This window comes from Caloenas nicobarica, chromosome 3 (assembly GCF_036013445.1).
Source record: "Caloenas nicobarica isolate bCalNic1 chromosome 3, bCalNic1.hap1, whole genome shotgun sequence".
NCBI lineage: Eukaryota > Metazoa > Chordata > Aves > Columbiformes > Columbidae > Caloenas > Caloenas nicobarica.
In genome coordinates this window covers 78495147-78510133 of record NC_088247.1, presented here as the reverse complement: position 1 = coordinate 78510133, position 14987 = coordinate 78495147, and the positions used below count along the sequence as shown (strand labels likewise).

The following is a 14987-nucleotide window of genomic DNA, read 5'->3' as shown; positions in this document are numbered from 1 at the left end:
GTATATAAAGCTTTATGAAAGTCTTTAATTGAATAATCAATCTTAGGTTATTTTTTTCTTTTAAGAACTTTCTGCGTTGATGTAACATGGACCTGCTCTGGAAATGAATTGAGGTTGCATTGCTAGAGGCTACTTTCTCCTGCACCTTGCTCTTATTTGTTGCAGGCAGTGAATGTGACAGGGAACTTTAAGAATACTAGAATGGTCTTGGGATATAAGTAGTTGAATATTGCGCTGGAGAAATGTATCCTCTGTATGGTTCAGCAATAGAAATGTTTGCGCAATTTTATGCAGTTTGCTAAACTTGGCCTTCATATGGTGTTCATCATTCTAGGAATCTGACGTGTTTTGTGATTTTTTCAGAAGTGTGAAAATTTTTACATTAAGAAATTATTTGTATTTATGAAATTTAAACAAACTAAAGCTGTTATAGAAGAACTTGATGTTTGCTGACTTCTGAATGCTTTGCTTCTACTAGTTTTTATAATGTGGGATTCAAGCTGCTCATTAATTTATAAAAGCTTAATATTTTCTCCTTTTGTAGGGCAAGGAGAGAGTTCAAAAACCTTTGAGCATATGAGAGCAAATCCTTTGTTTTGAAATGTTTCCTACCTGTTTGGCATGATAGTTTTGAAGCATTTGAAGAGCTGTACAATGCTATATGAACACCTTCAGGCACTTAGAAGAAAAATACACACACACTTCTGACTGCAGAATGCAAGATTTATTTTTTTTGTTCCCTCCAGTGAAACTGATCAGCATTTTTATTTGTCCCACAGGGGTTGTTCAGAACTTTGTCGTATCCCCATGGTGGAATACAAACTAGACAGTGAAGGCACCCCATGTGAGTATAAAACCCCTTTCAGAAGGAATACCACTTGGCATCGGGTGCCGACGCCCGCTGGGCAGCCCCTCTCTCGTGCCTCTCCAATCCTAGGAACACCCGACAGACTGCCCTGCCAGCCGCTGCTCCCGCAGGCTCAGCCAGCCATTCCTCGCAGCACCTCCTTCGACAGAAAGCTGCCCGACGGTGCAAGGTGAGAGCCTGTCCACTTCATCATAGAATCATAGTGTCATTTTGGTTGGAAGAGACCAACAAGACCATTGAGTCCAAGTCTTAACCTAATATTGGCACTGAACCATGTCCCTAAGAACCTAATCTACGCATCTTTAAAACCCCTCCAGGGATGGTGACTCCACCACTTCCCTGGGCAGCCTGTTCCAATGTCTGAGAACCCTTTCAGTGAAGAAATATTTCCTAATATCCAATCTAAACCTGCCCTGGTGCAATCTGAGGCCATTTCCTCTTGTCCTATCACTTGTTACTTGGGAAAAGATACTGACACCCTCCATGCTACAACCTCCTTTCAGGTAGTTGTAGAGAGTGAGAAGGTCTCTCCTCAGCCTCCTTCTCTCCAGGCTAAACAGCCTCAGTTCTGTCAGCTGTTCCTCATAAGACCTGTGCTCCAGAGCCTTCACCAGCTTCACTATCCTTCTCTGAACGAGCTCCAGCACCTCCATGTCTTGCTTGTAGTGAGGGGCAATGCCTGCCATTTTCCTAATGTGCCTTACTCTAGATATCTCTGCATTCTAGAACTTCAGTAAACCTCTTTTTTAAGCTTTATTTTGTTGAGTTTTGACAGTAATTTAAATTCTGAGGTGGTATTAAAGAGCCGTCACTGAGCCCAGTTCCTATACTTGAGGGAACAACATCTGTTGTTTGTGATGGAAGTGGACTTGACTGAGGACAGCTGACCTGTCCCTCTGGTCCCACATAGAGTGGGAAACTGCGTTGCCGCTTTTTGCTCTACACAATGTCCTGTCCCCCACCTTTTGGGAGCCTATTTAAACAAATAATTAGCATAAATAAGATGAAGTCATCCCTTTAAAAATTAATTGTTTAATCTAATTACTAAGCTATTGGCATAGTTTCAAAGGGTTCTGTAACTCATTACCAGTCCTTATACTTTGCTTTGTTTTTAATTAAACAAAGCAGAGCTTGTGATTTGAATATGTAATACCTCTTAGATGGTGGGATGGTATCCTTAAATGTTAGCTCTGTTCTAATTTAATAATAATTCTTCATAAGATAAAAATTTGTTTGTAAAGTTACTGATTTAACACAAATTTTTCACAATGAGAACAATCAACCATTGGAATAGTCTCTACAGGGGAGTGGTGAGTTCCCCAACATTGGACATTTCTAAGATTCAGCTGGACAGGGTGCTGGAACGTCTTGTCTAGACTGTGCTTTTGCCAAGACTGGTTGGACCAGATGATCCTGGTGGTCCCTTCCGACCTGAAATTCTATGATTCTGTGGTTAAAAATTTGTAAATACATTTGACCTTTGAATTGTTCAGGAAAACCATACATCTTGAGCAGAACTCTCTGTCCTTTGTTTGCAAATATTTCTGCTTATCTCTTTTTTCCATGGGGTGAAGTAGTTCTAATTTCCAAGGAAAAAAATACTGCATATTGAATATATCTAATTGATATGAAAATCTAAAATACTAGTCTTATAAAGCTTTAAAAAATTCTGGATGAAATAATGACATACTGCTATTGCTATACTATCTTGTTTAGTAGGAAAGAATTAGTGGCTTTTACATTGTTTAAAATATATACAGGTAATAGTAGTACATGCTTGCAAATATGTCTGGGGAAGCCTGACTCCCAGTTATGACCATTTGGTCATTTGTATTCCCCTTTTCCCACACTTTCCTCCTCACCCCCTGAAAAAAGGAGAGGTGCATTTCTGTAAGCGTGTATGTATATTCCATTATCGGGTTTAAACTTTTCCTAATGTCTTGTTACTGAAATTCTCAGTAACATCTAGCATAAGGAGATAATGTATCAAATGTCTAGAAATACTTGGGGATTTACAGAGCTTTATTAAGCACGCTGTATGCCTATAAAGAGAAAAAACGAAAGCTTTCTGACATACTACTCATTTCCAAAAAACTTCACAAACGTTAAGTTGTGCTTCTCTTAACACTCAGTGAAGCATGTGAAAAGATGTTAAGACAAAGGCTGTCTCTTGCTGTGAAGAAATTCCTGTATCACTTAAACAAAACAAGTGCAATGTAGAAGTGCTATTCTTGGGAAGACATGGTGCAGATTATAAATAATGAAAAGAGAGGAAAATGATGAACTGTGACATGTGGGTCTTGAAACATGAAAAGAAAGGTACCTAATTGGCAAGGTCTTTCCACATGGGAAGATGACTTGACAGAGAGATGGGCTTAAAACAAGAGGGTTTGAAGCAAGGTTGATAAGTACTTATAGATAGTCTTGCAAGGGTGAAAATGTATACTCAGGCTAGGAGAACGATGAAGAGATTTTAGAGGGTCAGAGACCCAATATCAGTTTAGACAAATTGAAGAGTGCAGGCAAGGAAAGGCAGGTTGATAAAACAGGGAAGATAAAGCAACTGATCTGAAAATGAGCTAACATTGAAGTCAGTGATAAAATGGTTGTTTTTTTAAGATAAAAAGAGGAAGAAGCAACAAAAATGTGGGCCAGATGTAGGAAAAGATTTAAGCAGCAGCAGTTCAACTGCTGTAACATGCAACAGTTAAGTGCCAAGTCCCTGGAGTGAAATTAAAAACTGGGAGCTGAACACCTATGCTCCTAGTGCAGTTCCTGAGTTAAGCGCTTTGAGAAGGTGATCCAAATGTTTTTGTGTTGATCAAGGAGTTTCCTCTAATTAGTCACTAAGAAATGCAAGGATATCCTTGACCCTACTCCTGTTTTTGCAAAATTCCTAGTTCTGTGACAGCTGCTCACGGTGAGTGCGTAGGAGCAAAGCTTCAGTCAGACTCGGTTTTTCTCACCAAGAAGTCTCCGTGTGCTTGTAGGCGAGTGCGTCCTTTCACCTGGAGTCTGGAATCCATTTCTGAGAGCAGGCAGCTGCAGCTCTTCTGTACAGGACCTGTGTGAGGCATTCACTGGCTGCATTGCTGTGGTTCTCCTTTTGTGACCACCTTTGTTTAGCAGGCTAATGGCTAAACACTTGTGCAACAAATGGGAGGCTTGGGATCTACACATTCCTCAGCCTGGGATAGTACAAACCAATGTCCTGGTTTTGAGGACAATGTCCTAAACGTCAGTCTGGAGGCTGGAAACATATAGGATCATAACTTACCTATCTATTAATGCTGGTTCACTTAAGCTGTGCAAGAAATAGAACATTCTTGGTGGCAAGAAGCAAGAACATACAACCTCGTTCAACTGTAGCCTACAGACTAATTTACTTGAGAGGCTCAGTCCTGTCAATACTTACCGGAGAGATACATGCTGAAAAATTAGGGACTACACTATCTACTTATTGTGTGCATGTTCGGCTGTTAGACAAAATATAATAGCTAATGTCTTAAACATTTTCAAGGTGAATGCTAAAGTTGCTTATTGAATGTCATGTCCTTGGGAGAGTGTTGCGCATAAATCTGAAACTACCTCTTTTCACCTCTTCCCTGAGTATATACGTTCATTTCTACACATAGCCTTTAAAACAAAACCAAACCAAAATAAAAAACAAACAACACTAAATGAAGAAAGAAGGGAAATTCAAGGTAATGTCACTGAGGGGAATTGTATTGTGGTTATGGACTGATATGCACAGAAGTGAAGGATAGGAGAATGATCAAAACCAAATTTGAACACTGCATTTCAACTGTCTGGAAATCCAAGAAGAATAATTAGAGATATTGTTAAGATGAGGCTAAAAAGTTTCAATAATAAATACAAAAGAATACTATTAATGAAAATATTTACTTATTGTTCTTCTACATCAAATAATTTATAAAATAAAAAGGTATTGCTGTTACTCCTTCTAAATTACTATGTTCAAAGTTGGAATACATGCAAAGCGACTAAAAATCATTTCTGATCCAGCATTGGAGCTTCCCAGACATAAATTTAGAGGCCAAATCCAGCTCCTCTGGCTCCTGAATAATCCCACTTGTTCAGAAATAAAGTTAGATGTAAGGAAAATAGAATTTAGCACTTAGTCTTTCTCTTTTTGTGCCTTTTTTATGTTTTCAGCTGGAAATATTTTGTTAGTGATGGAATAAATAACATACTTTAAAAATATTTGTTCAAGTTTTATGAAACTGAGATAAAACTGTAAATTCACAAAATGAATATAATTAAGTGTTCATACTGCATCTGCATTATTTGTAAAAATGAATGTATTTGTTCAAATCTGAAACCCCACAAATAACTTGGTGCACTGTTAATGACTCTGGTCAACATTACAGAAGTTCTCCGAGCAACCAGTCTTCCTCCAGTGACCCAGGACCCAGCGGGAGCAGCCAATGGAGACAGCAAGTGGGATATGACGGGTATTGGTGATTTTTTTTTTTTCATAACTCTTGCCATAGCTCCCATGCGTCGTCTTTCTGAAGCAAAGTTCTGTGGAAGTCCTGCATCATAGATGTATTTGCAAAATCTGCTTCAGTGGAAGAGTATCCAATTACAAAATCATCTTTATGGTCTTCAAAGGTTTTATTTCCTACTGTGCTTATTCCAGTGGCATCCATTCCCTGACATCTCTGCTCAAAAAAGTAGCACTCTTTCACAGATCTCTCTGAAGGGTTGTTGCAATACACCAATGGTTCTTTCACATCCCTGTTAATCCCTTGGTGCTGAAGTTTCAGAAATTAGTTATCTGTGTATAAAAGACCACCCCAATATATAAGAATATTATGAGAGACATGTTCTAAATTACTTTAAATTTATCACTTTGTTTTATAAATAACAAGCTGCTGAGAACACTCTTGTTTATAAAATGTTGAGCTATGGCAGTATCTGCATGACATAAAAGCATTCCAGACTTGCCACTTGGCTTTCGGAAGCTACTTTTCAGAAAAAATGCGAATATTGAAAACATAAGATTGACTCCTTGTCTGTAAGCTTAATATTGCTATGGCGTGACTATTTGTGGATAAGATATTCCATGTAGCAGATACATATGCAATATCTTGGAGACTCCTCAAGGAATTTCAGAATACTCACTGAAATCTCTGGCAGCTAAAGAGATGCTAATAATTCAGATAAAACTATGACAATTTTTTTGACAGTAAACACATGAAAATGCATCTTGTGTCATTTTTCCAGCGTGGTTATTTCTAATAGCAACCTTGGTTTCAGTGTGTTGCTTTGTGAAAGAATTTAACTTTTGCAATACAATACAAGGCAATGGATCTGGTACTAGCTGATATGTTCAGAGTCTGCAAGCCTGCAGAATTACAGAGTTACTTTCCATGGGGCTTAGTTCATAAAGCAGTTAAGCATCCATTACTGTAGTTTTCCATTGCAAAAACCTTTGGCTATATAGCCCCAAGAACGCATTGCTTGTTAAAGTTCAGTGTCTTCTTGGCCTCTTCACACTTAAGATATAACAGTGTGCTGTTGAAGAAATTGCATGTAAATATTTCCATGCAGTGTTTGGAAACGTTACTATACTTGGACACGTTGGGTGGGGGTGATGATTGATTGTTTAAACAAATCACTTACAAAATATTTGCTCTGAAGAATAAAAAGTGTTGTTGTTCATCATGTAACTAGTTTCCTAGGAAAAAAAAACCTAAACAGCTTAACTTTCTGCTTATGTTAAAAGGTGCCAGTCCCCTTTGCTCCATGAACACCACCAAGGTTCAGGCTCACTGGAGTGTGAAGGAGGCAGAGAACGAGAGGAAGCTTTGGAAGGAACTAGACATTCTGGTAATAAAAAACACTGTATCTCAAAAGTAATGTTCTTTGCAATGCAGTGCCTGCTAAGTGCAGCCACCTTCTGATGCAGAGGTTTGATACACAAAGAGCGCATAATATGATGTGAAAGCAGGGACTGTTACAGACAGTCTAACAGAATTTGGTGTGGGATATTTACATAATACTTGGAATAAATTTCTTCTGAACCTTCAGAAAGCCTCATGAATGATGAAGAGCAGGTGGAACTTTGTTCAATTATCATTGAAAAACTAGATCATAGGAAATTCTGCAAAGATACATGTCTCTGATTCCAAAGAGTGTACAGGTTTGAAAGCTGATGCTAAGCCATGTACATTTTTTCGTTGTACAGTATACTCACGTTTTTAGCATTCAGAAATTAAAACACAATTATTTATGGCAGAAACCAAGTGGCATGCACCATCGACCAAAGTCCTGAGCTCCTACAAAGACCGGGCTTTACAGAAAGAAGGCAGTGGCAAGGAGTCGCCGAACAAACTTTCACATGTAAGTCTTTTACTTGGATATAATTCAAACTCTTTAAAAAAAAAAAAAAAAAAAAAAGCAACAAACACACACACACACAAACCACAAAACAAACAAAAAACCACAAAAAAAGAACAAAAACCAAACACTGCCACCACCCCCACCACCCCCCCTCCCCCCCAAAAAATAAAACCAAACAAAAAATCAACCTCGACTTTAAGAAACACACATTATAATACATTTTAGTAGTTTATGAAGACCACTGTGTGTTTTGGGAGACAAAGAGTATGGTCACCTAGATGTAGGGTGGATTGAGTATGGTTAATCTGTGTTTATAAACTAAGAACTCCAAGACTGCTTGTGTCTTGGGCACTGAGAAGATAAAACTAGAATAGTCTACACTCAGGTGTGTATTTACAGCTTCATTTATACTGGCTTGCTTAATCTGTGAATTATTTCATGTCCTTTATAAAATAATGTATTCACTGTACCATTTGTCATGTTGTGTGAAATACCCATGTAGTATAATTATTAATGAGCACTATAAAAATGTAGTTTGTGTGTTGGGAATGCTGAACAAATTTCTAGTCTACCTAGTTCAGTGGCCTGTCTTCAGTAATAGCAAAATCCTGAATGGCTTAGTGTTGGAAGGTACACTAATGATATGCAAGCTCTTTTTCTATTTATTTTTTTGTATGTTTGTTACATGGAAAAACCTGCTATATATAATAGGAATCTACACTATTTATAGACTTGTATGGGTAAGAATGAGGTCAGTTTTTCCTCTTGTGTACATTGATATCTTAGGAGAATCTTGCTCGATACTTCTCAAAGTACTACCATAAACAGAATCATGACAGAATTATGCACATGAAGACAAAGACTTTCTTTGACCTTAAGCCGAAGTTGACAGGAAACTAGAATCAGTATGTAACAATCAGTATTAAACAAAGCACCAGTACCGAAGTTTAATGATGAGTTTACTTAAGTTAGTTTTATGCTAATGGCAGTTCTTGTGCTTTTAGGATGGTGGGGATCTGAACAGAAAATTTCATAATGTGCTTAGGTTTGTGTTTGCGTGCATATGCATATGTATGGTGCAGGTGCAACACTGTACAAAGTACAAACTAGCACTATTATAAAGATAATGCTAACTAAATGAGTCTACTTTGTTGTTAGATGCTGTAAAACCGAACAGAAATGGTCACTACCTTGTAAAGGATCTTTTAATGTTCTCTTGCGCATCCTCTTTTTGTTCAGCTCAGTTTGCCATATGAGACTCTGCCAGCCAGTGGAATTCCCATTGAGTGCTACAGCAAATGTACAAGAATTCTGCAAAATATTTAAATATTAGAAAAAAGACTATGTTGTCTTTTCATCAGTTTTCACTTGGGGGAAGGAGGAGGGGGGGAATTTCTCTGGCTGTCTTCAAACTCTTTGTTCTCCTGGAATAAATATCATATTCCTGCCCTTTTTTTTTTTTTAAAAATCTTGCTCCATGACACAATCTTTAACCATGTGTAACAATTAGGGTGCTGCCACAAGGAAATTTGTAAAATAACCCTAAACTGTGGCCGTAGTGAACTTTGAGCATTTCAAGATATCTCTGTCAATAGCTGTTGTCCAAATTCCCTGCTGCTCACGGAGTCAGGAAGGTGCCTGTGTATGTTCAGCAACATACAGGAAATTTTGGGGAAGGTTCATACGTGCAATACATCTTCTGAGGTTAATTTTATGCCTTTGAGCTTCCCCCTGCCTCCTCCTCCCCGCCCCCCCCACATTGTTTCTTTCCACTTTGATTCCATTTTACATTATGCACAATAAGAAGTGAAATGACATTTTCTCCAGACACCTTTGTCCAAGTCCCTCTCCCTGCAAAAACTGCTCGTTTTATTTTTATCAATTGTTCTGTTGTTTCTAAGGTGACAGTGATCTTGTAAAGGTTAGAATGAATGAAAATGTAACCTCTCCTTTTTTTATAAAATAATTTTCTCAAATTTTGAGGCCTGTTAATTTCCATATGGAATACAAGTATAATTTATGGAAAGGCTGCCTTGTCTAATTGCTTTAATTTGTGAGCAACAGCTACATTTATATACATCTGCTAGGACAGGGATCTTGTAAAAAAGTTAGTCACCCTTCCCACTTAAATTCTACCTGATAGAATTCCATCTGCCCTTATTGTGGCTACTGTCACATAGATAAGTTAATCCAACTCTATAAAATCTCTTAAGAAAAAAAAAAATCAAACCCAACTTTATTGACACAAATGCCTGACATAATTATTCCGCTTCAATTGCCCTGCTTAGCTTAGGGCCCTGTGACTGAAGTTACTTTCATCTGGTACACACACACTGCATTTGGCTTCAGTTTGACAAGCCGCACATCCAGTTGGATTTGATCCAATAAGCCGTGTATTTCACCCACACTGAGAAAAAAACAAGGATAATTCAGTCTTCAGTGTTTTTCAGATTTGCAGTAAAACTTGTTTAAACAAATAATTACCAATCCTTCTAGCTTTACAAACGCTTACTTTAAGTGTTCAGAAATGCAATTTTATGGATGTTAGCAAGTCCTATAATCAGAAAATTCAAGTGTGATTTCAAGATTTGCCATAGAAGATGGAACTAGAGCCTTTTTATTTGCAGTGACATCAACCTTTAATGTGTCTAGCCAGCTGGGCGACTCATTTCATAGACACTGGTATAATAAGCTCTTTTGATACTTTGCAGTTATATTATAGCGTACTGTAAAAAAAATAAAATATTTTTGAATGGCACAAATTCAGGAATTGATCTGAAAATAAATATTCTGTTATGTAACTTGAGGGGGGGGTCTTTGTTTTCTTGTTAAGATTGGAGACAAAAGCTGTTCAAGCCACTCAAGCAGCAACACCCTATCCAGTAATACATCCAGCAACAGTGATGAGAAGCACTTTGGTTCTGGAGATCTGATGGATCCTGAGCTGCTTGGATTAACATACATCAAGGGGGCTTCTACTGACAGCGGCATCGATACAGCTCCCTGCATGCCGGCTCCTCTCTTGGCCCCTTTGCACCTGGCTGGCAGCAGGTCTGGCGTGCACTGTTGTACGGAGCAGTGGACCGAGTCTTCTGAAACTCCGGGGCCAGATGATGATCCGGCTAAAATCTACGCTGTTCATAGCTATGCCTCTGCTATTTCTGCCAGTCATACAGCTGAAGGCAGTATGGGAGACCTAAGTGAAATCTCCTCTCATTCCAGGTACGTGTTTCTTACAAATTAGGGATTATGGAATATAGATTAACATAAAGAGAAATCTGTTTCATTGTTGTTATTCTGTTTACCTTTCTTTGAAAGTGCACTTAACTAGTTTTGGTTTTTTTGTTGTATGTAAGTGTTGTATGAGCAATTTTCAGTCAATTTTTGGTGGGTCAGCCTAAAAAGCATAGCCTGCCCAACTCCCAGATCTGATGGAGACTTTATATGTGACATTGTGCACATTGCTTAGGTTTTTAAAGTTGGGAAACATCCCTGAGTAAAAGTGAAGTTTGCACTTAGAACTTATTTGACATAGTTTTTTTTGGTTTTTATACAGTGCAACAAATTACCTGAGAGTTAATGCTGAGGGAAATCAGAGAAATTGCAATGGAAAATTTTTATGTAAAGTTGTGGACAATTTTTACATATAGTGAAACTGCATTCCACACCATCCCCCTAAATTACATCCTTGTGATGTATGCTTTACAGTTTTATTACTCGAACTGAATTTCTGATTGATTATCAGCTCCTCTTTTTGTTACGAATGGAATGTGTGCATGGAACATCTGTTGTAAAGCAGACTTTGAAAGAACACTTTTACAGCTGGTTGCCTTTATCTCCAATTCCAATTTTATGGTGACTTTGAAGTTGAAGCTTTGGTCTATGTGTTAAGGTTTTTACTCTGTGAAGGATGGAAGGAATTTGTTAGTCTTTCCCTCTGATTTTTCTGTTTTCAATGTCAATCAGTACAGGAAAATAACCAAATAATATTATCGATCCTCATTTCTTTATATGCTTGACATGAATGAATTAGTTTTGTATACTTCCTCTGCTTTTTCTGACTCTGATTTTTTTTTTCACAAGTTATAGAAGATAATATAGACTATTGTATAGAAAATTGTGGGGACTGAGTAAATGCTTTCACATTAAGCTTTTACTACCCTTTGGTAATGTAAAAGCTCCAGATTTATTCTGCATGTGTTGAGATTTAATTTTTTTATATCGAGACTTCTAAAATCTATTAGAGTGACTTCTAGAATCTATATTGAGACTATATTGATTTATAGAAATCTATATTGAGACTTCTAGAAATAAGCTCTGTGCTTCTAGGACTTCATCATTATGAGCCGAAATAGATTTCTAATGGCTAGAATGTGTATTCGCAGCACTTTTGTGACAGCTGTCATATTTAAAGTGCCAGGGAGCCATTACGTAAAATGCTGCTCACATCTATGGAATCAATGCAGATTAATTAAAAATTAAATAAAAAGCATATAGATTTTGAATGATTTACTCAGGCATTTCCAAAGTAGTAGTTATTGTTGAAATGCCGACTCATATTATGATTGCCCAATTCCACTTTAGCAGTAGAAATGTTTTCAAATTATCACCTTCCAATTTGTTTGCCAAATCCTTTTACTATAGAAAATGTCAGACTTATGTGGCCTGCCTGTTTTATTTAAACTTTGCTTAAATATCCATCAAATTATGTTGGCTTGATAAATAATTTTGCAGCTGGGTTTAAAAGCTGGCACCACCTATACAGGACCCACAGGCATACATTATTAAAAAATATCTCATAGCTGTGATGCTGCAACACTGACATCTTCAAATAGACATAAGGAAGTTGAGTTAACAGATAAGCGTGTGATACCTACTGCTCAATCCTTTATCTGTTTTCCAACTGATCAGACACAGAGTTTCTATTTCCTCATAATCTGTAACAATGAAATTCTCACAATTTTGAGGCATTCATTCACAATTATTTTATGAATGTTAAATAGTAAACTTGTTCTGCAGCAGCTAAACAGTGTAAAACTTCAAGAAACAAGCCCACAGACCGGTGGGAAGTCAGCGATCTATCAATGCACCATTTCTTTATTAAAATTGCATTCTGTTTACTGAATAGATAAAGTGCAGTGCACAGGAAAGATGTTGGTTGGTTGAAAGATACTGGCCTGTTTATCTAACTTTGTCAGATAAGGAAGCCCCTGAAAAAATTTAATACTTTAGTGTCCAAGTAAGATTTACAGAATTAAACCTGCTGTGTGAAACAGTATCTCCAACTACAAGACCGATGAGCTATGCACAACATTGTCTCAGAGCTCTGTTATTAATGGTTTTATCTCTCCTATTGTTTATTAATTATGCACATGAATTGTTAAGTACCTTCATGTTATGCAGCTGAAACAGCTTAGCTTCGTTGCCTTTAGTTTTGCTTTGTTTCTTACGTAGGCCATCTTTAAATACTAAAAATGCATACTGCTTGTTCCAACCATTGCACTGAACCTCATCAAAAGCTGGGGTTTTATAGGCATTTTATTTCTTTACTTCAAAACATATTTCCTTATTTAAAACTACAGAATGAGGTTGGATGCCCAGTTTTAGTTAAGTTTAGTTACAAACAGAAGTCTAAAATCCTCTATACAATGTCCTTGCTGTTGATCTGTGTTTTACATTGTGCTTCAATGTTTGCTTCATCTTTGGATTTCTTTTTATAACTGAGTTATTTTCTTCACCAGATCTTTACATCATTTCTTTGCATATTTGGAAGGATGGGAAGCAGAACCAAAAGCTTTTAGCATGACCTGCATTATTTTCTTCCCCCCAAACCTCATAATCTTGGTTCTACTTTTGAGGGAGGAAGAGGGATGAGAGGAGAGAAAATAAATTGTTTTTAAAATCAAATGCACATGCTGTGATCAAAATTATTAATCCATTGCCTTAGTGATCCAACTTTTTTCCACAGCAGGCATTTTAATTTGATCTCATGACATCCATGCACGTGCATTGCTTGTAGTTGACTCTGCATGGACAGCAAAGTAGACACGTCTGTTATGCTTTCAGCAATACCTTCTGGTCCTCTGCGAATTAATCCATTGCTCCTGGGATTAGATTAAAAGATAGCACTGTGCTTGGTATTTGTAAACCCACAATAAAAGTTAGGAGCTGCTGCTTCAGGTTCAAGCCTCTGATTTTAGGCAAGGCACTTGGTTTGTGAATGCCTCAGTTACTTCACCTGCAAGATGAAAAGAAAAAAAGATTGTTCTTCAAGGAAATGTTTGCTTTAGTTCATTTTAAATCATTTTGAGAGTCATCAGTAAAAGGTTTCATTAGTTCTTACTAGTGCTATTATTCATAATAAAAGAGGCTATTAAAATTATCCAGAGGACTGGTTTATTTGAACTGAAATTTATTTCTGTTAATATTAAATTCTCAGTGGTACGGAATGGAAAGCACAGTTTAAACTGGCTTAAATTGGCAAAATTAACATTAAAAGGCACAGAAGTTTTATAATTAGAGAGATATTTGGGGTAATTCCCTATGTAGTTGTTGATGTAAATGGAATTATACTGTTAATAATGTGTGTCCATATTACTTAAATTGCACACACAAATTCTACATATGTCTTGAACTTAGTCTTTTAATTTTATTTCGTATCAATTTGCATTGACATTTCAGCAAATCGAATTATATACATTACTTGATTTAGAAACTCATCACAATCCTATTCTCAAAGAGCTTTAATGTATAAGCTGCTGGTATATAGAAAACTACTGCACCAACATTGCTACCTTTATTTCAATAATGAGAAAAACTTAACATTAAGAATTATAGCTTCATACCAGATGAAATGTTCCTGACTTGTTTTTGTATAGCAGATTTCATTTTTGCTTTTGTGTGTTTCCTTTACTTTTTCAGTGGGTCACATCATTCAGGAAGCCCATCAACACATTGCTCTAAAAAAAGTGGCTCCCTAGATACCTCCAAAGTCTATATAGTGTCACAGAGTACTAGTCCACAGATTTCTGGTTCAGTTTCAAAACCATACCACAGACAAGGAGCAGTGAGTAAATATGTCATTGGATGGAAAAAATCAGAAGGAAGCCCAACACCTGAAGAATCTGAAGTTTCTGAATGCCATGAGTAAGAACTCTGTTTAACTTTGTTGGGGGGTAAAGGATAATAAAAATAAATTTTAAAATAGGATAGAAAATGAAAAATTACAAATTCCGTTTCACTTTTAAATGCTTGGGTTTTTTTCTCTACCACTGTGTATCAAAGTTACATCCAAAAAAAAAAAAAAGACAATAACTACACAGGATACTGTTTACTTCTCTGTTCTATCCAGCTACATCTTTTTCTCATGTATCAAATAATGCAAGCTGATGGAAATTTCTGAACGTGTGTGTAGGCAAAAAAGTGTGGCTATGTCAGGCATTCTGAATTTCCATTTTGAATCTCTAGGAAATAGTTGGGAAGGTACAATTTTATTACGGTTTTAAAGACATTTTTTACAAATCTTCAAGAACTTCAGTTAGTTGAAAAAAGCTTTTCCTGACATTTCTGTATTAAACATTACTACCTTGTTGCCTCAGCAAATACATTACAGATGAGAGAGATGTCCATAAACATATCAGTGATCTATGGTAGATAACTTTTAAAAGTTACTGCCAGTTAGGGGTATTTTACCGGTTCTTTGCTGTATTTTTCTGACTTTGTTTTTAATAAATGGGTAAATAGTGGTGGT

The 14987-nt window shown here is 36.9% G+C and overlaps 1 protein-coding gene across 5 annotated transcripts in view; it reads left to right on the top strand.

Annotated features, from left to right (window-relative positions):
• Positions 1–14987, top strand: part of SIPA1L2 (signal induced proliferation associated 1 like 2) — a 147595-nt gene that overhangs the window by 110188 nt on the left and 22420 nt on the right. For all 5 annotated transcript variants that reach the window (XM_065631457.1, XM_065631461.1, XM_065631459.1 and 2 more), the window contains exons 11-16: positions 780–1037; positions 5260–5343; positions 6621–6724; positions 7134–7237; positions 10071–10459; positions 14159–14383. In XM_065631457.1, coding sequence (XP_065487529.1) covers positions 780–1037; positions 5260–5343; positions 6621–6724; positions 7134–7237; positions 10071–10459; positions 14159–14383 — 1164 coding nt within the window. The remainder of the gene's footprint in view (positions 1–779; positions 1038–5259; positions 5344–6620; positions 6725–7133; positions 7238–10070; positions 10460–14158; positions 14384–14987) is intronic.